Source organism: Fukomys damarensis, unplaced genomic scaffold (assembly GCF_012274545.1).
Source record: "Fukomys damarensis isolate Sample0158 unplaced genomic scaffold, DMR_v1.0_HiC HiC_scaffold_19, whole genome shotgun sequence".
NCBI lineage: Eukaryota > Metazoa > Chordata > Mammalia > Rodentia > Bathyergidae > Fukomys > Fukomys damarensis.
Window position 1 is genome coordinate 68,223,085 of NW_022900931.1, and position 22,645 is coordinate 68,245,729.

Below are 22,645 nucleotides of genomic sequence, written 5' to 3' on the forward strand. Positions count from 1 at the left end.
ACCATAAAAAAAAAAAAAAAAAAAAAAAAAAAACCACAAAAGAACATGCACACCCATGCTTTTAGCAGCACATTTTATAATAGCTAAATATTGGAAGCAGCCTATGTGTCCATCAACAGATGAATGGATAAAGAAAAAGTAATATTTATACACAATAGAGTGCTACTCTGCCATGAAGGATAAATTGAATCATTTGTAGGAAAATGGATGCATCTCAAGATAATAGTGTTCGATGAAAAGTCAGACAGCTAAAATGTCGAATGGTTTCTCATAGGAGAAACCCAAAATATAAATAGTAAAATAAAAGATAGATAATAGGTTGTAGGGAGATACAGTAGATCTTTCTCAAAGGGGAAGGGGACCAAGAGCTGGAGAGTGAAGGGAGGGGTAAAGGGGGATGAAGAGGAATTAAGATGTTACGTGCAAGCTCTGCTGTGTACTGCAGAAATGGACCGAGTGGTTCCCGTGCCGCCTCCTGCTCCTGTTGCCTTCCCCAGGACTCAGGCTCTGGGGATTATCTCGTTGGCTCAGGGTGGTGCTGGGTCTGACTGTGGGCTGTGCTGGGGCAGCAGCCCTGATCTGTCCATTTTAGTGCCCATCCCAGAAGACTGAAGCGGGGCAGAGATCTTCCCTACAATCCCTGGTTCTACTCGGGGTTCCATGACGGTGCTGATGTTCTAAGGCGCGCTCCACCCAGGGGGAACTGTGGCAGGCATTCAGAGGCCTCACCTGTTCCCACAGATAATAGAGGAACTGGCAGATGCCCTGGCCTACTGCCATGCCAAGAAGGTGATCCACAGGGACATCAAGCCGGAGAATCTGCTGCTCGGGTTCAGGGGTGAGGTGAAGATTGCAGACTTCGGCTGGTCCGTGCACACCCCGTCACTGAGGTAGGTCCGTGCAGCGGGGCCCTGGCTCCGATGAGGTGCGACCCATTGGAGTCCATCCCACCCGTCGAGACTTGGATAGAAACTCGGACTGTGTGTGTTTCTTCATTTGTGTGTGTTCAGGTCCGCAGTACGTAACGATTATATTCATCTTGGGGAGTTGGTACGTTTACACAACACTGTAATTCTTTAATATCCCTTCCCTGGCCCTTCACCCTCCCAACTCTTGGTCCCCTTCCCCTTTCTGTGTCACCCTGTTTCCCATTATTGAGCTTTTCTTTTGCTCTTTAATTTGTTTATACTTTGGTTTTCTCATATAAGAGGAACCAGGTAATAAGTAACCTTTTATGTCTGATTTATTTCACTTCACATTCCGGTCTCAGGGTGCATATGTGATTTTGCCAATAAGATACGGTGTAAACCAGTAGCCACTGCTCTACATTTCCAGGAGTATATTTCTGTATGAAGGAATGGTTTGTTTACTTGATCCCTCTTGGTATGCCATTTTTTTGTTTCATATTTTGTTTGCTTTCTGTTTCTTTGAGACAGTATCTCACTGTGTTTCCCAGACTGGCATAGAACTCACTATGTAAGGCAAACTGGCCTCAAACTAGCAATCCTCCTTCCTCAGCCTCCAGAGTTGCTGTGTTACAGGCATGTGCTACCGTGCCAGACCTTAATGGATGCTGAGAATATGTATATGAAAACGTTCTGGATGAGCTAAATAACATGCCTAATTTCAGAACATGTGATTGGGTCCCCACACTTTCCCTCCGTGAGAGCTGGTCTGTACTAAAACTTGTCCTGAAATCCATGTGCTCGGGAGGCCTCCCCGCGCCCTGGATGTGGGGCCGGAGCACCCTCACCATGGCCTTTGCACTGCCCGCGCCGCCTGCCCCCAGGAGGAAGACGATGTGTGGGACTCTGGACTACCTGCCGCCGGAGATGATCGAGGGGAGGACGTACGACGAGAAGGTGGACCTGTGGTGCGTTGGGGTGCTCTGCTACGAGCTGCTGGTGGGAAGCCCGCCCTTCGAGAGCACCTCTCACAGCGAGACCTACAGGCGCATCCTCAAGGTGCGGTGCTGCGCTGCGGTGTGTGGGCAGCTGGTCGGTGACAGCTGGGGGCTGTGGGGCCGGGGCGCAGAGGCTGTCCACTCAGGTCCAGAGCAGGGACTGCACTGACCAGAGAGCTCAGTAGCTGGGCTTCTCTTCTTCCCGGCCTCCCAGGTGGACGTGAGGTTTCCCCCGTCGATGCCCGTGGGGGCCCAGGACCTGATCTCCAGGCTTCTGAGATTCCAGCCTGGGGAGCGGCTGCCCCTGAGCCAGATCCTGGTGCACCCCTGGGTCAAGGACCACTCCCGGAGGGTGCTGCCCCCCTGCGCTCAGGCGGCGCCCTGACACCCGCTGCCTCTGTCCCTGTGTGTGTGCAGAGAGCTCTCTCGCTCTGCTGCCTCATCTGTGCTGTGTTCCTTTTAAGATGGGAGATGTTAATAAAATCGAATCGTTTAGTGCTAGGTCTTCCTGGAGTGTGAGTTCGTGTGTGACTGGGTAGAATCTTTATTTCTCGTGAGAGCCGCCCAAGGTCATGGCGCCTCCCCCACCCTCTCGGGGACAGTGACCTTCCTGCAGATAGAGGCCCCAGGGAAGCCAGCCTGCTACCCGTTCCGGGTTCCGCAGCATCCGTTTATACATCAGGACCATCACCAACCCGAAACACTGCTTTGTTTGAATAAAACATTTCAGGCCAGGGACTTAGCTCAGTGGTTCCACTGTCTGCCTTGCAATTGCAAGGACCCGAGTTTGATCCCTGGTACCAGGAAAAAAAAAATGTCCTGCCTGGCTGTGCCACTGGTTCTGAAATGGACTCTGGCCCTCATAGCACCTGTTTGTGTCATCTCAGAGCAAAGGCAGCATTGCCCTCGGCCACTGCTGCTGCCCTTCCAGGCTTCCCAGAGGTCCGGGTGGCACTGCCCCCATGGCCATGCTATGCTCCCTGCACCCAAGTAGATAGCCAGACTCCAGCTAGAAACTTCTCAGTAAGCATTGTTTTCACCAGTGTTTCTCCCGACTAAAACCCATCTGGTGGTGGTTTCCTTCAGCACAGTTTTGTTTTGTTTTTTCAATACTAGAAATTGAGCCTTGTCACTGAGCTACATCCTCAGCCCCTGGCCCCTTTTTCTTTGAGCCAGGGTCATGCTGATTTGCCCAGCCTGAGCTCAAGGTTGCCATCCTCCTGCCTCAGCCTCTCAGAGTGCTGGGGTTATGGGCCTATACCACCAACTCTGGCTCCAGTCTCAGTAACACACCCAGTGGATCTGTGTTGAGTGTTCTAGGATGCTGATTCATAGTCTTTAACCTCTATCTTCAGTGCTTACCTGTTTTCTAGCTTCATCCTATTCTTTTCCTTGAGTTTGTTTCTACACAATCAGAGAAATTTCTCTAGTCACCAACTATAGAAATGATCCCTGAAAGTATAGCCTTCTTGAGTTTGTTTCAATTAAATACTTCATAATTCCTAGCAAATTAAGTGACTCATGCATATAAGCCCTGCTATTAACTCATTTGATGTAGATAAACTCACAATATTGGGCAAATTTTGGGCAGGTTGATGAGGACAGGAAAATCACGTAGGCCTCAACAGCGTCTGCCAGGGTGTATTAGCTTTCTGTTACTGTAACAGATACCTGAAGACATCAACTGAGAAAGGGGAAAGGTTTTACTGGGCACAGTGGTGCATAACCGTGAACTCAGCAGCTAGGGAGGCAGAGGCCAGGGGTCCAGAAGTTGGAGCCCAGCCTGACAAATTCAGTGACACCATACCTCAAAATTTTTCAAAAAAAGCTCGGGATACATTTCCATGGTAGAGTGCGTGCCTAGCATGGATTTGGTTTCAGTGACTAAGGGGAAAGGTCTACTGCTCACAGACTTGGAGATATCAGTTCATGCTTGTTTGGCCCTGTGCGCAGAGGTAGCACATCAGGGCAAGAAATTGAAAGAGAAAGGAAGGCGTGGAGCCCCACTGTACCTTCAAGTATAGGCCACCAATGACCACAAATGTCACCAACTCATTATCATTATTATTATTATTGATACAGGGTCTTACTGTCTGGCTTGGGCTAGCCACCAGCTCATGGCTGTCTTCGAGCCTCATTGCTGGGATTACAGACGTGTGTCACCATGCCCAGCTAATTTACTGGTTTACTAATTTACTTTTTTTCTTATTTTTGAGATAAGGTCTCTCTTTGTAGCCCAGGCTTGGCTTAAATTCACAGTGATCCTTGATCCTCGTGACTCAGCTTCCCGAATGCTGGGATCACAGGCATGCGCCCCCAAGCCTGCCTGGCTTGCTTTCTCTGTCTCTTTTTTTGGGGGGTACCAGGGATGGAACTCCAGAACTTGTGCTTTCAAGGCAGGTGGCGCCACCACTGAGCTAAATCCCTGGCCCTTTCCTTTCTCACTCTCTCTCTCTCTCTCTTTCTCTCTCTCTCTCTCTCTCTCTCTCTCTCTCTCTCTCTCTCTCTCTCTCTCTCTCCTTCCCACCCCACACTCTCTCTCCCTCTTGTAATTTACCAACTCAAAGCATCCACCACCTTCCAGCATCACCAAGCTGGAGATTAAGTCTAATGTGTGGGACATTCCAGACCCAAGGAACCACAGGTTTAAGTAATGGAAACCCTCAGATGTGTTTAATGTAGGATCTCAAAGCATGTCCAGTGTCTGGACAGCTTTCCTCCTTTGCACTGATCCCAGATACTCTGGCCTCCCAAGACACACAGAGTAGAGAACTTTAATACATGTTTTACATCCCAGCCCAAAACTATTTCACTGAACCACAAGTGTCATCTTATATGATGATTTAGCTTCATTTATGCATAATCTGCCTATGTGTACAACATCTAAAAAATTAACTCCAGCTGTATTCCTTCATTCAATTAGCATTCTGCCATTGTTATTTTCTGCTTTTAAAATAAAATCTCATAAATGACTAAAAAACTAGAAATACAAAAGGGAAATAGGAAAAAATTAAAACATTTTGAGACCATTTTCTTAGTATATTTTCTGCTTCCATTTTCATAAATATAGGTATCTTCAACTCATTAAAAGCTGTGTTTATGCCTCGCACACACAAGGCCATGGGTTCAAGTTCAAGCACTGCAAAGGAAAAATATAGTTGGGCTTCTTTCCCTCATGTTCATAGTTATGAGAAGAAAAAAAGTCACTGTCTAATGGGGGAAAAAATAACCAAGATAGATTATGTAAAGGTACAAACTCCCAGTAATGAATGTCAGCATATTGTTTACCTAAAACGTACCAATAAAATTAATTTTTAAAAAGTCACTGTTTGAGACAACTCTGCCTTAATGCAGTTCTCAAGATTGTTAAAATTCCTTTGAGATGTTGCTGGGGTGTTTGTTTTGCCTCTGTTCACAAACTTCATATTGAGGAACAAACATGACCATGGCCATCTCCTCCAGCCCCTCCAACACAGACACAGCTATCTTTCCAAAAATCATAAATGAAATTCACAAACCAAGGTACCACTCTAATCTTTTTTTTTTTTTTTGTACTAGGGATCGAACTCTGGACCTTGCACTTGCAAGGCAGGTGCAGCGCCACTGAGCTACATCCCCGGCCCTGTACCACAGTATTCTTAAGCACTGGAAACTGTTCAACCCTCACACTCTGAGGAAGAGCTGTTTTATATTTTTCTGTACTTGTGCACAGCCTGCCTATCTCCTAGAGGAAAAATGGAATGTGGAAGGAAGTACTGATTATAACACTCCAGTTCACACCTGGAGTTGCACTACAAGAGGGAGGGAAAATGGCCAGAGGTACCTTATGTTCAGACTTTCTTGGCATTGAGAACCTGACTCATGTTCAGACTACAGATTTGAGCCATAGAAATGCAGACACCTCTGGTCCTTAAGGCACCACCTGCTCAGCTACCAAGCCTGAAGTCCCCTCCTTGTCCTTTGTACCCTAAGGATGAGAACTAAGTCTTTCAATTATTTTAAATTGTCAACTATTAGAAAAAAGATGAGCACCTCCTGGAAATAAAAATAGTTGGACTCACCTTTGTCTGTTTCTTTAGAAGGAACAATTTTACGTGGCTATCAAAACAGCAGTTTTGGCTATCAGCTGTTGGAGACCAGAGGAGCGCCGAGGCCTAATTGGCTTCCTCCGTGAGCACAAAAAAGAAAGGGTGATTGCATATTAGGGAGAGTTAAGACAGCAGAGGTTAAGTTGTTTACCAGAGAATGCCTATTGGAAGGCAGATGAATCCTGTGTTATTTTGATTGCTTGTGCCCGTGTTTGGATGAATAAAAGCAAGGTGAGCCAAAGGCTTGGGGTCCTCTGCCTGCTAGAGGGGGAAGCTCTCTGGCTGCCCGCTTGTTAAGCAGGAGGAGGCGCTGAGAGGCTGTATAGATGGTTCCAAAAGTAATGCCTGAGGAGACTTAACTGACTTCGATAAATAGCAAAAAGCTAATTTTGATTAACACAGGTCTCACTTTAACTGGTTGTAAACCCCCAGCACAAAAAGTATGACCAAAAGATATACAAAAATAATACCATAGTAATAAAGGATAGATATACAAAGGGAACTCCAATCACTGACCCGTGCTGGCAGTTTCCAGCTGCACTTGTAGCTGACCACTGTTATAGTTCAATACAGTGGGAGCTGTAAAAGCTCAGGAAGAATCTTCACATTCCAGCTAAAATTGTCCTTCAAAACTACTGAACTCTCCATCTTACATCAAAAATGGGGGGGACTTATGCACTAATAAATGAAATTTGTCTTTAGATAAATAATTCAGATCTGTTGAAAAACATCTTAAAGGAAATATCAAACTTATAACCTCCATCAGTAGAGAGGTCTAGGAGCCAGCTTAGAATCTCAGTTCCAGTCCTTCAGAGCAGTGTTTGGATGTGGCTCTTTCCCCAACCGAACTTTCCATACTAGTGCCCATGCTTTGATTGTATGTGCCTTCATATCTTGGAAGAAATTGTTTATTTTCATTGCCAAACTCCAAGTGATCATGCAGATGGAACCAACAACAGATGTGCTAGACTCGGGCTGGGGATTTGGCTCAGTGGTGCTGCTTCCTGCCTCACAAGCACAAGACCCTGAGTTCGGTCCCCAGTACCAAAAAAAAAAAAAAAAAGGGCTGGACTCCTTTCACTGGAATCCACTAGAATCACGTAAAAAAAAAAAAAAAAAAAAAAAGTGCTGGACTCCTTTCACTGGAATCCACTAGAATGACGTTGTAAAGGGAGTTTATAACCGCTATACCTTGACATGATTTATATCCACAGCCAATTAGATTAGCTCTCTGGAGGTTGCCAAATGTGATCTTCCCTACACTGATTTCTCATATTGAAGCAGCTAGAAGTCAATCAAAAATAAAGACATCAGGGGCTGGGGATTTAGCTCATTGGTTCTGCCACCTGCCTTGCAAGTGCAATGGACCCAAGTTCGATCCCAGGTACCAAAAAAACCAAATCAGAATTGTAGCTGAAAGCACATATGAAGAAAGTGAGGCCTTTATTAAGATAGTCACAATGACCAGATTTATGTACTTCCCTAAGGGATAAGCAGAACTGTAATTGATCTTACCCAGTCCATTCAGTCCCGATGTGCATCAGACACCCAAGGTAGGTGACCAGAGCACCTGGACCCATCCTTTCCCAACATGTTCTTGTTTTTGAAGTCATAGATAAGCCTAGCTTAGTGATATCAGCCATATGCCTTTGCTACATGCCCAGCTTCCCTATTGGATCAGTATTAGCCAAGCAGCTCTGCTTGTAATCTTATTAGTTTATAGTTTGACCCGCCTTTCACCCACATTTGCTGTATACATTACTCCCGACTAATGCCTCATTGGAACCCAATTCCTGTCTCTCAGGAGCTATCTCTTAATAAACCTTTCCTACTGATAACCTCTTGTTCTTTGGAATTCATTCTTCGATTTCTGGGGATATGAACTCAGCACATCTGACATCTAACAGGTTGGGAGTTATAATTCTCCTATATCTGTACGTTGGGAATGGGGCAGGACAGAGCCAGATGGGTGGAAGATTTCATCTTGGAGTACAATAAAATGTATGAATGGCGTCCTTATGTATGTATGTTATGTATGTATGGATTGATTGATTAATTGACGCTAGGTAGCCAGAGCTCAAACTCGCGGCGACCCTCCTGCCTCAGGTTCCCAGAGTGCTGGGATAGCATGCGAGCGCTTTTCAAGCTTTGTGAAGAAGGAAGCTGGGCTCAGGAGCTTTTGCCTCCTGAGGGCAGCAAGGAGAGAACTACGTTACCCAGAAAGACCTGCATGCGTTGTCCAAGGCGCTGGCCAATGATGGCCCAGGACGGGAGCGCTTCCGGCGCGTCGCGGATTCGGGGCGGGCCTTCCGGCTCGTTTTGGTGACGCCAATTGGGCGCGTCGGTTCCGTCCACGCCGGCCCTGACAAGAGGAGCGTTGTTCTGAGATCTAGTGCCGGAGCGCTTTTCTGAGGGAAGCGCAAAGCAGGCCAGACCGCGCTTCTGCGCGCCCGGCCTAGAAGTGAGCTTGGCTTGTCGGTCCGCCAAGGTCGCCCGCCGAGGCCAGGGAGGCTGTGGGGGTCGTCAGCCCTTCGGTCTCGCCGTCCGCGATGGCGGCGGTGCGGGTGGACCCGTCGCAGGTGAGTGGACGAGGGTTCTGGTCGCCGCTTCTCTGCTCGGTGGAGGGGCTGAGGCCAAGACGGTCACAGGTTTCTTTTTGTTCGTGTTTATTTAGGAAAAGAGGAGCAGGCGCGTCGCTGAGTTTCTCTCCAGCTCAGCACACGGGGAGCTGGACAGACAGACAGCAGCCAGGCCGTGCTTAAAACTAAAGCCTGCAGCTAGTCTGTACCAGCCTGCCCAGTTTTCTGGCCAGAGGCCCCTTAGATACAATAAGCAATTCTGGAAGTCAGCCTGCTCTGTGTCGTACTTGTAGAAAGCAAATTACCGTCTCTTGTGACAGTGCACGAAGCCAGTTACTTCTGTAACAGGCAGCTCCATACGGCCAGGATTTGATTAATAACCGGCTGCCCTTATTAAAATAACCAGAGAAGCCGCATACACACCTCTCACTAATCAGGTGGGTTGCTGCTGCTTTGCTGGTTTCCCCTGCTACATCTTCCCCATGCCCATAGTGCCAGGCCTGCCTACGGGGGCTTAACTTGTTGAAAGAAAAGTGAGGCTCCATGCCCTGGTCTCCCATCACATGGCTAATCCAGACTCCACATTTCTGCACGCCCCTCCTTCATCTGCTGTGGCTACCCCTTGTGATCGCATTACTTTCCCTCCCTCTTCCCTGTCTCGCAGTTATTTGATACACTACCCTGACTATGCAGTGTTCTCTTCGCTCTCCCATCCTTTGCTCGTGTAGCTCACTCTGCCTAGCATTATCCTGAGATTTCTTTGAGACTGACCTTTGCATTTTTGGGAGGTTCTGCTCACATGTCACTTCTTTGGAGAGGCTGTTCCTGGCAGTTTAGGCTAAAGTGGGCTTTTTTTTTTTTGGTACCGGGGATTGAACTCGGGACCTTGAGCTTGCAAGGTAGGCCACCCAACCGCTGAGCTAAATCCCAGGCCCTCTAGCAGAAATTTGAAATGCTGCTTAGTTGAGGTTTTTGAGGATGTTTTGGAAGAAAAAGCCTAAGTGATAAAACAAGAGCTGTAATAACTGGCTTTCTTTGAATCTACAATGTGGGCATTATTTATCACCTCATTTAATTTTGATCTTTGACTTAGGTTCTGTTATTACCTCTGTTTTGCACCAGAAGAGTACAGGACTGACATGTGTCCAGTGTCACACAGCACTGAGTAGAAGTGACCCTTTGTATGTGGGCTAGGTTTTTTTTCTTTTCTTTTTGCACTACCAGGGATTGAACCCAAGGCTTTGTACTTGCTAGGCATGCATTCTGCCACTGAGCTACAGTCCCAGCCCTTAATCCTTTGTTTTTACAGCCAGTGGCTGGGAAGCTGTGTAAGAGATACCTGAAGTAAGCTTGGCAAGTTGAGCAGGTGATCAGGGGTTCTTCAGCAAAGAGCTGCCTTCGCTATTAGGAGCAGAACACAACTGGGTAAAGGTGAGGTGTGTTGGCTATTTAAGGAGGGCTGAGAAGGCCTGTGACTTGAAATTTCCGTCTGGAAGTCACTGGTTTTAAGGCTACCTGCTGACAGGGCTTGGTGGGAAGAGGGGAGGCTCACGGTTCCTTTGCAGTCTTCCTGGGAGTATGTAAAAGCTAGGGAGGTGGACTGATAATGAGAAGGTGAGCTGCCCCAGACCCTGGTGCTCCCCAGGGGTTTGGCATCCCATGGGATCCTCTCCTGATTTTGGTGATAAAGACTCTGCACACCTCAGAAGTATTTGGGGGAGCTGCTGAAACAGATTGATTAAAAATTGGTGGAAATGCCTAATGAGCTTCTCACTGTAGGTTTATATTGTGATAGAAGATGATTAGTGTTTACTTTTTAAAAATTCTTTTTGTGTGTGGGGGGAGTACCAGGGATTGAACTCAGGACCTTGCACTTTCAAGGCAGGTGGTGGAACCACTGAGCTAAATCCTCAGCCCTATTAGTGTTACATTATTAAAATCTGGGCAGCAATCCTGTCTCTAAGGATGAGATGGGAGACTGGACTCAGGTCACTGTGACACAGGCTTGACTGATGGTGGTGGTTACCTCAGAAGCTGGGAAAGGATTAACAGAAGTCCTAAAGTCTGTGAAGCAGGAAATATTTTCTCCCTGTGAACGAACACAATTAACATAGTTGGAACTGCCATATTAATCTGGAAGTCAAGGCTCAGGGGTGAAGTGAGGTTGCAAAGGTTGCACGGCCATCAAGTGTCAGTTTTAAGAGTTTGGATTCTGATTCCGAGAGTCTCACTTTAGATCTGTGGATGTGTAGTCATTAACAAAATGTGAAGCCCTCAGCCTGGGGCAGGCATGGGGCTGGGCCCTTGTGGCTCAGGTATTGCTGCTATCATTGGAATTGTCATTGTCACTGATTTTCTGTCATTCCTCTGATGTCTGGAGCCCTGACTGTCCACATCTCACAGCCCACAGTTTCCTGTGTTGTATTATCTGATGGCCCCCACATAGGGGTTTTCTCCTTTGCAGTGCTGCATTCAGTCCACATCCCCATCTCTTGTTCCCTTGAGCTCAGCACAGAACATGGCCCACAGGAAGTGTGGTACCAGCAGGGCTGTGCTCTCCCTGTCTCTGGTGTTTCTAGCCAGCCACATCAGACAGCCCGTCCAGGAGCTGAGGTCAATTCTAACACTTCTGCTCAACTCCAGGTGCCTGTGACCTTCGAGGACGTGGCCGTGACCTTCACCCAGGAGGAATGGGGGCAGCTGGACCCAGCTCAGAGGACCTTGTACCAGGAGGTGATGCTGGAGAACTGCGGGCTCCTGGTCTCACTGGGTAAGGCCACCTCCCACTTCAGAGCAGTGGACTTGGCTGCAGGCTGGGTTGGTCACGAAGGCTGCTGGAGCCTGCCCTGCTCCTGCTCACAGATTCAGTCCTGTCCTACACTCACGTCTGCCAGGCTGGTCCTCCTGTGTCTCTGGGTGGGAAACAGTGCCATTTGGCTCCCAGGGTGCTGTGGAAGGGAAGGGAGTGGAAGAAACCAGAGGCAAGATTTCTGGTCAGGCTCCAGGAGGGACTGAGAACCACCAGGATTACAGCCTGACTTCTACATTGGCCTGCTTACGTCACTGTCTATGAAGATTGGCTTTTACTGCTTTAGCAAGATTGCAGCATGCATGCCACCCCAATCCTTGCTCCTAGTGGGTCAGGTTCCTGGTCTTTACTTTATGTTTCTGTTTTCCTTTCTCTGCACCTGACCTTTGTGAGGCAGTTTGAGGGAATAGATGACACCCCAAAGCTCACACTTCCTTCCAACTCTCAGCTGGTGCTCATCATAGTCTGGCCTCTGCCTGAGGTTCTTGGATCAGCATCCTGTTTCTGCCTGGACTTGCACCTTCTGGGCAGTGTTGCCCAGTTCTGTGGTTGAACAATACAAAGACCAGAGATGGCTGGACCTGGTTCTCCATGTGGCTCATCTGTTCTGTCCTATACTCTGCTCAGCCCGAGCCCTGGTTTATTCCCTGTGAAATGGTGCTCATTACCAGATCACTCCCTGGAGTGCTGTGAGAAGATTCCGAAGGAGTCCAGTAGTCTATAACCTACAAAAAAGCTATGTAAAACTTGGCTTGGATCTCAGCAGAGACATAGTTCAATGCAGATATGCCCTTCTGTGCTCTCTGCAGACAGTTTGTGTGCTGGAGTCTGTGTCCTCAGTGTGGTAAGCTGAGGAGTAGGACCTTTAAGAGGCATTGCTTAGTACAAGGTGGTTAGATCATTGAGGATATGGCCTTCCCAGATGTACTTACCAGTGGAGTTCTCATGGTACCAAGGGAGTTCCTGTGAGACCAGCTAGTTGTGTAAATGAGCAAACCTGGCCCCTCTTACTCTGGCTTCTGTCTCCTCATATGATCCCTCTCACTTCTCTTCATTGTATTATCCACCTTGAGGCCTAACCAAAGGGTTGCTCTGTCTGAGACTTTCAGTCCTCAAATCTATAAACCTGTTTTCCTTTTTTCTTTGAACATAGGGGTCCTCTGCCACTGAGCCCTTTTTAAATTTGTTTGTTTTTGGTACGGGGATCAAACAGAGGAGATTGTGCTTGCAAGGCAGGTGGTGGCACCAATGAGCTAAATCTCCAGCCCTTAAATTTTTTGTCTAAAGACAAGGTCATGGTAAGTTGCCCAGACTGGGCTTAAACTTGCAGTTATCTTTTCTCAGCTTCCTAAGTAGCTAAGATTATAGGCCTGTGCCACCATGCCTAGCAGTATTGTTCAGCTTTGGAATGGTACATTGGAGTTGTTACTTGTTCCAGTGAAAACTCCACTGAGATGGGTTATCCTCCATCAGTATTAATTGTTGATTTACTGTTTGGAGTAGTTTCTATGGCAGCATGGTGTGGCAAGCCCTTGGCTTCCAGGTCACAAGCTCGGTGGTTTGTGTTGCTTCCTTCCAAAGTCTGGTCTCCTGAAGGCCTAGATGACTGAGTTTCTTTATCTCTTGTCTTTTTGTTTGTGGTACCTTTACACCGAGGTACATCTCCAGCTTTTCTTAAATACTGGGGGAGGAGGGGGGAGGAAGGGAAAAAGGATTAAAAGCATTGAAAGGAGGGGGCTGAGGATTTAGCTCAGTGATACTGCCACCTGCCTTGCAAGAGCAATGTCCTGAGTTTGATCACTGTTACCAAAAAAAAAAAAAAAAGAGAGAGAAAGAAAAAGAAAAGAGTTGAAGGGATAAAAATGGAAACAGAACTTTTGCCAGTAGGGAGGGGAGTGGGACCCCCCCAAAAGAGAGTTAAGATGTGTTATGTGTTACAAGTTCCCCATGATGTATATGATCATTATCTACTGCAAACATATGCTAAAAAATAAATATAAGTATATAACATTTAAAAAGTAAAAACCTAACCATTAAAAGATTGTTTTTAGGCTGGACATGATGGCGCATATCTGTAATCCCAGCACTTGAGAGGCAGGAGTATTGCTGTGATTTCGAGGCCAGCCTGGGCTGCATAGTAAGTTCAATGCCAGCCTGAACTTCATAGTGAGACCCTGTCTCAAAAAAAAGAGATTGTAAATTTTGAGATAAGGCCCTACTGAGTACCTAAATTGCTTAGCCTGGGCTCAAACTGTAATGCTCCTGCTTCAGCCTCCCAGAGTGTTGAGGTTAAGCTGGCATTATGAGTATACCCCCATCACATCTGGCTGCTTTATCTCTTTTTACCAAAATCCATGCATCCACATTTTTTTCTCCCTGACCAGGGTGTCCTGTTCCCACACCTGAGCTGATCCAGCAGCTGGAGCACGGGCAGCAGCCATGGACAGTGAGGCTGGGCTGTGACCAAAGCACACGGCCAGGTAAGAGCCGGGGTGCGGGTGGGGGACCACCACCTGGAGCCTTGGGATTTTTTTTTGTTTTGTTTTGAGATGGAGGGGTGCTGAGGATTGAACCCTAAGCCTCTATATGTCACTAAGTTGCCCAGGCTGGGCTTGAATTTGCGATCCTCCTGCCTCAGCCCCCCAGCCTCCTGGGATCACAGGCGCACACCCCACGCCCATCTTGGGACCATTTTATTGTGGCCCGGTGGGGATATTGGAGCCACGTAGCCCTTTGTCCTGTGGCTCCTCTGATCTCCCAGCCAGCCCCACCCCTGCCCACTTATCCCTGCTCCTGGGAAGGGGCAGGTTTGTGAGCTGACTATCTCCAGGTGCTCTTACTGAACTCTAAAATCTCTGTAGCTCAGCATACATAACTAAATGATAGATAAATAAGGTGAATTTTTAAAAACTTATTATAATAAAATATACATTGCCATGAGTCCCTCTCAGAATCTTCTTTCCTAAGTGTCTTTAGTTGTGCTATTATAGCTGCTTCAGTTCCTTAAGTGATTCAAAATATTTGATTTTTCACCATCATTTAGACTGGGGAAAAGGTAAAGATGGTAGGGTACCAGATCTGGTGAGTAAGGTGGATGAGGATACACCATTATGTTTTTTCCGAGCCTGGCATTCAGCAGTGGCACTCACTGTATTTTTCATCACACCTTGTAAAGACATGAAAGAAGACTTCCGGAACTGCTTCAGAAAGATGCTAGAACTATGATGAGATGTGTATTTGAGTGTGTGTATTAATAGCAGTCTGTCTCTTAATGTAAGTACTGAGATTTTTATTACAAGCATTCATTATATTTTTCACTCACATCTTGTATCTTTCTCAATCGTACCAAAAGTTTCAGAGGGTCATGGGGATCCCTGTACCCATACAGTTAATCACAGACCTGGGCACATTCTGACTTCAAGCTGTTGCTTTAAGGTTGTCCTGACTTCTTTCCAGCTGGCACAGAATTGAAAGGAGGGGACCCCACACCCACACCCCGGAGCAGCAGTTCCGCTCGTGTTCCTCCCCCGGGAGTAGTCCTTGGCTGCCTGTGTGTCCATGGGGTTTGGATATGTGGCCCAGCTGTGTATCCTAGGAGAACAGGAGCTTTGCTAGTGGGGGAGGCTTTCTCCCCCTGGCTATTTGTAATTTCTATACCCAAATCCAGATGTGACTCCATCTCTTTCAGCATAAAAATGCACTAACTTTCCTTACACTTCAAGAAAATAAAACAAGTGAGTCAGTGCCTGTGCTGAGATTTCATGTATCCATTTGCTTTCTGAGCGTCTCACTGTTGATGTGTTTTCCTATTCATTGGTGGTGATGCTGTCAGTTTTGGCATCACTTTCCACATATGTAGGCTGGTTTTTAATGTTTCTGGGATTCACATGATTGAATTACAAACTTTAAATGTAGATGTTTATAGGATCATTCCTGTTGTTTTCCGGAAAGCTTATACCAGCTTGTATTCTACCAGGGAGGAATGGACAATTCCCTTGATCTGTTTCCTATCCCATTCTTTGTAGTGTAAGGCTTCTCAATTTCCACCAAATGGGCACAACATAATATCTCACATGCTCTTGATTTTCATTTTATACATTACTGTAGGGTTTAGTAACTTATGTAATTTTTCACCAGTCTTTTTTCTTCTGTGAAATGTCATTTCAGATAAATGCCTATATTTCTTTGTTTTCCTTTCTCATTTTGTTTTGTAAGGGTTCTTTCTATATTCCTGGCACTTTCTGTTGTTGTTCTAGTGTTGTGATTGAACTCTAGGCCTTGGGGATGCTAGGCTAGGGCTTCCTGGGTTCCTCACCCCCAACTCACATTCCTGATGTCTCTGCCAGTTATGTATGCTGCTCGTGTATTTGGTTCCATGTGTGTGTGGGTTCTGAGCTCCTGTTTTTCCTTTGCCTTGTCTCTGTCCTGTCCCACTTTTCTTGTGAGCCCTGTTCTGAGAGAGGCCATGCTCAGTACCACTGTCACCTGCATCAGCATCTTGAGAGCCAGCCTCCTTTTTCTCTGTGCTTGTCACCAGCACTGTCCTGCAGTTTTAAACATTCTTTGAGGCTACAGTACCCTTCTCTCTTTCCCTCTGTGGCAACTCTTTTACAGCCTGTAGGACTCCCCTTTTGGTACTGGGAATCGAACTCAGGACCTTGTACTTGCAAGGCAGGCGTGTTGCTACTGAGCCGAATCCCTGGCCCCAGGACTCCCCTTTTTTGGATACTTGCAATTGAAAAATCCCTGATCTCTTTCCACCCAGGATTAGGCAACTCAAGGTTAAGAACAGGGTCCTTCAAGATTGCCAGCCCTGTTCAACTCCTCGGATGCCAACTACAAGTTCATGATTTGCCCAAAGCACCTCAGGGTCACTAATTGGCTAAAAAGACTCACCAAACTCTTTAAAACCTATTGACTCAGTCACGTTTGCTATAGAGTGTGTATCAGAAGAGATGCCAGATGTGGGGCAGGTGACCCGGGCATGATATTTCCATGTCTTCAGGGAATTGTTACCCATCTAGCATCCAGGAATGTTATTGAGCACCTGGAGTGTTACTGAGCCAGAAAGGTGAGCATTTTCGGTGGGCAGTTTCACTGTGTGTCATTATACACACATACACACCTGAATCATTGCCTTGTGATTCAGTCTGCAGCCCATGTCCCTTTCCATACAGCTGCTATTTTCAGCTCTTTCTTTTTTTTCATTAAAGTAGTGCTTTTGTTTCTTCTGGGTTGCCATTACTAACAGCCCTACTCTGTGTTGGATTTCTTTCAGATGACCATGGAAAAACCAAAGCCACAGAACCCGCTGCATCTGAGCCAGCCATGTGCAAGAGAGCCAGGCTTCAGGGACAGTTGATGCATGGAGCTTCCAGGGCCTCCCCGTGGGTGCAAGCTCTGGGTCAGGGCGGCCCAGCAGACGGCCAGGAAGGATGCTGGAGAGTGGGGGTGCAGGCCCCAAGGGAGAAGCTTCCTGGGAGGACGATCCCTGGCCCTGGGGGCTTAGGGACAGATGACAGAGTTTATCTGAGGACTATGGAGGAGCGGGTCTCTGCAGGAGATGCTGTCCCACCCCATGCAGCACACAACCCCAGAGGAGATGCTGTGCTCGGGGAGGAGGAAGAAAACATCTTCAGGTGTAGTGAGTGTGGGAAGGTGTTTAACAAGAAACGCCTTCTTGCTCGACATGAGCAGATCCACTCTGGAGTGAAGCCCTATGAGTGCATCGAGTGTGGGAAGACCTTCAGCAAGAGCACCTACCTCCTCCAACACCACATGGTTCACACAGGGGAGAAGCCATATAAGTGCATGGAGTGCGGCAAGGCTTTCAACCGCAAATCACACCTCACCCAGCACCAGCGCATCCACAGTGGAGAGAAGCCTTATAAGTGCAGTGAGTGTGGAAAGGCCTTCACCCACCGCTCCACATTTGTCTTGCATAACAGGAGCCACACTGGAGAGAAGCCTTTTGTGTGCAAAGAGTGTGGCAAAGCCTTTCGAGATAGGCCAGGGTTCATTCGACACTACATCATCCACAGTGGGGAGAACCCCTATGAGTGCTTTGAGTGTGGGAAGGTCTTCAAGCACAGATCATACCTCATGTGGCACCAGCAGACGCACACGGGTGAGAGGCCCTATGAGTGCAGTGAGTGTGGAAAAGCATTTTGTGAGAGCGCGGCCCTCATCCACCACTACGTCATCCACACTGGGGAGAAGCCATTCGAGTGCCTGGAGTGCGGCAAGGCCTTCAACCACAGGTCCTACCTCAAGAGGCACCAGCGCATCCACACTGGGGAGAAACCCTATGTGTGTGGTGAGTGCGGGAAGGCCTTCACCCACTGCTCCACCTTCATCTTGCACAAAAGGGCCCACACTGGAGAAAAGCCCTTCGAGTGCAAAGAGTGTGGGAAAGCCTTCAGCAACCGGGCAGACCTCATCCGCCACTTCAGCATCCACACGGGAGAAAAGCCCTATGAGTGCACAGAGTGTGGCAAGGCCTTCAACCGCAGGTCAGGCCTCACCAGGCACCAGAGAATTCACAGTGGGGAGAAGCCCTATGAATGTATCGAGTGTGGGAAGACCTTCTGCTGGAGCACAAATCTCATCCGCCACTCCATCATCCACACGGGAGAGAAGCCCTATGAATGCAGTGAATGCGGAAAGGCCTTCAGCCGCAGCTCTTCACTCACACACCATCAAAGGATGCACACAGGGAGAAACCCAGCCAGTGGTGAAGAGGAGGGACAGCCTTTCACAGATGCACAAGCCTCTGTCAACGTCCAAGAACTTCTACTGGGAAATGACTTCTTGAACGTAACCAGTGAAGAAAAGCTTTTACAGGAGAAAACAACTTACATGACATCTGACCATTCATACCAAAGAGAAACCCCCCAGATGTCTTCACTGTGAGAAAACCCTTTGTAGAGTGTTATTGCCATCTGAACACTTATGCTAGAAATGGACCCAACCTAGGATGCTGTGCTTTTTTTTTTTTTTTAAGACATTATGCTTTATCTGAGATTTCATCCAGGAGAGAGACCCAGTGGTTATTTTGCACTGAGGAAAATCTTTAGCTACATTTTCCTTCACAGTTTAGAGTGCAATGTTATGTCAGTAATTTTTATTAAAAGGAAGTGACAGAAAAGACAATGAAACGCAAGCAGTGCTTCTTTCACGTTACCCTATGAAGTCTGTGGCACTTGTTCATTCTTATTTGGGTGGGAGGGTTGGTTTAAGAGGTAAAGGATCTTGACGCTGTGTGTATTTTGTGTATGTTCATTGCTGTCCAGTCAAGAGTTAAAATGTTGAGAGCAAGTGTAGAAATGTACTGAACACTTCATTGTTGTACCTTGTTGCTTTTGTGCACCATAAGTTTTTATGAGGAATATGAAGACTCAAGTTATGAAATCCTTTTATATTTAAAGAGAGAAGGCAAAACAGGTGCTGCATGTGACGTTGGGAAATTGAATCCAAGATCATGAGCATGTTAAGCATGTTCTCTACCACTGAGATACACCTGCAGCACCAGAAAATATAAGCAAATGGGCACTTTTTTTGTACCACTTAAGACTGTTTAAATCTTTGCTTTTAAAAATTTAAATGTAGGACTGGGGATTTAGTTCAGTGGCTCCTCTGCCTGCCTCACAAGCTCAAGGTCCTGAGTTCAATCCCTGGTACCAAAAAGAAAAAAAAAATTTAAATGTGGTTTTAAACACCAGTCAGAATTTTTCTTGATCTCCCCAACTGTTGTTTTACTTGATTACTATAGCTGTATAGTAAATGTTAAGATTGAGTAAAGTGACTCCTTTTTATTTGTATTTAAAAATGATTAACACTTTTTTTTTTCATTTTCTGTATATACTAGGCTTAGCTTTTCTGCTTTTATAATGAAATCTGGCTTAGCTGTTGATATCAATTTGCATAAAATCTATATCAGTTTGTTGAGAATTGGTTTCCTTTCTGTGATAAGTCTTCCAATTAATGAACATGGTACATCCTTACAGTTAAATATTCCTTGATTTATTCCATTACTGTTGTATAATGTACAGCATAAGCGCTTTTTGGTAACTTCCAACTTTAATGAAGTCAGCATTTCTAGCCATTTTGTTGTTAGAGAATCCTTGGGATTTTAAACATAGACATATCATCTGCAAATAGTTTTATTTCTTCTTTGCATCTATATACCTTTTATAAACACTCCCCTTTTAAGGACTGAGTTCCATTCCTGTGACTAGGTCATTCAATAAATTGGTCTAAAACTACAGTATTGTAACAGTACAATCAGTAAAAGTTACAGTACTGTATAAACGAGGTATTCTGTTACAAAGAAGACTTTGAGGCTCTATAAACAAGATGTACAGAATTATACCAAAAGATAGGGTCATAAATCCATGCAGCAGGTCACAAGTCTGAGCACTCATTAAATGGGTGTGTCATTGAACTATGACTGTATTTCTTTTTTTGTGTTAGCACTCTATTTAGGTTTTCCAGTGTGATACTGAATAGGATTAATGAGAACTCATCCATATTTAGTTTATGATATTAGAGGCAGAATTTCCAGTTTCTCATAATGTGTTAAATGTAAGATTTTTTTAAAAATTATTTTTGAGATAAGGTCTCACTGTGTAATTCAGGCTGGCTTTGAACTCACTATGTAGCCTAGGCTAGCCTTGAACTTGCAGCAGTCCTCCTGCCTCAGCCTGCCGAGTGCTGGGATTACAGGCGTGCACCATCACACTTGGCAAGATTTTTTTTTTTTAAATCGAGTTTAGAACATTTATGTTCATAATTTGCTGAGATTTGTTATAGTTAAGTTTTGGAATTTGTCAGATGCTTTTTCTCAGTTGATCATGATCTATGGTCTGACAATGCAATGTATTATATATTGCATTTTAATTTACATCTTTGGTGATGGAATATAATTGTTTATATATTGTTATTCCATTTGTTAGTTTTTGCTGACGTTTTTTCTAATTTTATTCTGTAGTTTGTTTGTGGAGATGCATTGTACTATCACTCTGGAGTCAGGGTGTTTTTAGCCTCCCAACATTAATTCTGAAGTATTCTTTCTGCTTGAATTATTTGGAAGATAGCTTGTGAAGTTGGTGTTATTCTTGTAATTGTTGTGGAGCATTTGGGCCTGGAGGTTCTTTGAGATGTTTAATTATGTATTTATTTTATTTAATAGGTACAGAATTATTAAGAGTATTTCATATTGGATTGATTTTTATGCTTGATTTCATTTCATTGAAATGAATTGTTCCATTTCATGTATATTTTCTATATGTTTGTAAGCATTCAAACATTTCCTTTCCTTTTGATGGCGGTAGGATCTGTACATATATGCACTATTTTCTTCCTAACATTGGAAATAGATCCATTCTCTTTTTGTCTTTGTAAACTCTTAACTGTTGTCATTGTCATTTCAAATTAATTGGCACTTTTTATCAATTTTTTTCCCTGATATCTTTTTATTTTCTGTTTGCATTATTTTTCAGTGCTGGGGATTAAACTCAGAGACTTATGCTGTCTCTAGGTAAGTGTACTACCACTGAACTACTTTCCCACCACACCTCCATTTAAAATTTTTTTTACAGAAGCCGGGCATGGTGGCGCATGCCTGTAATCGTAGCACTCGGGAGGCTGAGGCAGGAGGATCTCTGTGAATTCGAGACCAACCTGGTCTACATAGTGAGTTCCAGTTCAGTCTCAACTACATAGTGAAGACCCTGCCTCAAAAAACTTAAAAAACAAACAAAAATTTTTTTACAGGATCTTGCTAAATTACCCATCCTGGCCTCAAGCTTGCCATCCTCCTGCTTTGTCCTCCTTAGTACTACTGCTGGGATTACAGCACAGCCATGTGGGGCTTCTGTTATCTCTTCTTTATTCACTGAGTTTTGTTCTGATCTGTATTGTGTCATTTTTTTCTGCTTGCTTTGCGTGTATTTGGTTAGCTCTTAATGATTTCTGGCGGTGGATGTTTCTATTACTGATTTAATTTTTTTTCTATCATAAGCTCTAAATTCTGTAGATTTCTATCACAGCACTGTTAGCTTCATCTCTCAGGTTTTAAAATGTTTTAATTATATTTCATTCAATTCTGAAACTTCCTGTTTGTTTTGAGACTTCCTCTTTTTAATGCATGAATGATCTAGAAGTGTGTTAATTTTCTAGTGGTTTTTTTTTTTCCCCTGCTGTTTGTTTTGGTTTCTAATTTCTTTCAGAATTGGCTCCATTGAAATTTTTTTCTTGACCCAGGATGTTTTTCCCTCTTCTGTATGGTTGCTTGAAAAAAATGTATGTTCTACTGCCACTAAGTACAGTTTCTGTAAATGTCTGTATGAACCTGTCTGCTGGTGATATTATTCAGACATTCTACATCCTTGATGATTTTCTATGTTTTGTTTTGTTTTTTCTTTTTGTTTATTTACTGTACTGGAAGTTGAACCCGGGTCCTTCACACTGAGCTACATTTTCAGGCCTATTTTTATGTTTTGTTTTGATTTGGTTATTGTACTAGTATCAAACTCAGGACCTTGTGCTTTCAAGGCAGGTGTGGTGCCACTGAGCTAAATCCCCAGCCCATGATTCTTATGTTTTGAGGCAGGTTCTCACTAAATCATTGAGTTGCCGAACTTGTGATCCTCCTACCTCAGCCTCCCAGAGTGCTGGGATTATAGGCATGTGCCACCATATGTGACTTTCTCCAATATTTCTCTCAATTGCCAAGAAAGGGGTGCTGCAGTCCTGAACTATAATTGTGGAATTTTTTGTCCTTCCTTTAGGTTTCATCAGGTTTTCCTTGATAGACATAATCCACAGCTCAGCCTCCTGAATGCTGGGATTGCAGGCGCATGCCTGGCAAAGGCTCTATTTTTGCTATATACATATGTAGGATTGCTAAGGCTTATTGAGGTATTGACCTGTTATCACTTTTTAAAAATCATTTTTGAATATCCTTTTTTGGTCCTATAAATACTCTTGGCTCTGACTTATACTTTATCTGATATTCATATAGTCACTGTTACATTTTTTAGTTAAAGCTTTGCATATTTCATATTTTTCATTGTCTTTATCATATTTGAAGAATGTGAACAGCACATACTTAGGTCATGTATTTGTATCCACTTTTTTTATTTGTATATTGCTATATTTTGGCTACTTAAGTAAGTATCGATCTTTTAGCACTTACATCTGCCGTATTAAGGTTTGATTTTAGTTCATATTCCATTTTTTGCTCTTCTCTTTTTTTTTTTTTTTT

General features: G+C 45.0%; 2 protein-coding genes and 1 pseudogene across 6 annotated transcripts in view; 2 read left to right on the forward strand and 1 right to left on the reverse strand.

The window, feature by feature from the left end:
* The window catches only part of Aurkc (aurora kinase C), a 13,471-nt gene extending 11,073 nt beyond the window's left edge, over window positions 1–2,398 (forward strand). For all 3 annotated transcript variants that reach the window (XM_010616862.3, XM_019206456.2, XM_010616863.3), the window contains 3 exons: window positions 742–890; window positions 1,790–1,964; window positions 2,118–2,398. In XM_010616862.3, the coding sequence (XP_010615164.1) occupies window positions 742–890; window positions 1,790–1,964; window positions 2,118–2,288 (495 nt within the window). In that variant the 3' untranslated portion in view covers window positions 2,289–2,398. The remainder of the gene's footprint in view (window positions 1–741; window positions 891–1,789; window positions 1,965–2,117) is intronic.
* The window catches only part of LOC104857139 (zinc finger protein 805-like), an 81,215-nt gene that overhangs the window by 28,303 nt on the left and 30,267 nt on the right, over window positions 1–22,645 (forward strand). The window contains exons 1-5 of one of the 3 annotated variants that reach the window (XM_033766075.1): window positions 8,342–8,570; window positions 9,880–10,001; window positions 11,214–11,340; window positions 13,764–13,859; window positions 16,658–19,025. In XM_033766075.1, the coding sequence (XP_033621966.1) occupies window positions 11,307–11,340; window positions 13,764–13,859; window positions 16,658–18,291 (1,764 nt within the window). In that variant the 5' untranslated portion in view covers window positions 8,342–8,570; window positions 9,880–10,001; window positions 11,214–11,306 and the 3' untranslated portion in view covers window positions 18,292–19,025. Of the gene's footprint in view, window positions 1–8,341; window positions 8,571–9,879; window positions 10,002–11,213; window positions 11,341–13,763; window positions 13,860–16,657; window positions 19,026–22,645 lie in introns of those variants that run through there. The other 2 variants (XM_033766073.1, XM_033766076.1) reach the window with 2 other exon arrangements.
* LOC117287006 lies at window positions 3,279–3,371 on the reverse strand (annotated as a pseudogene).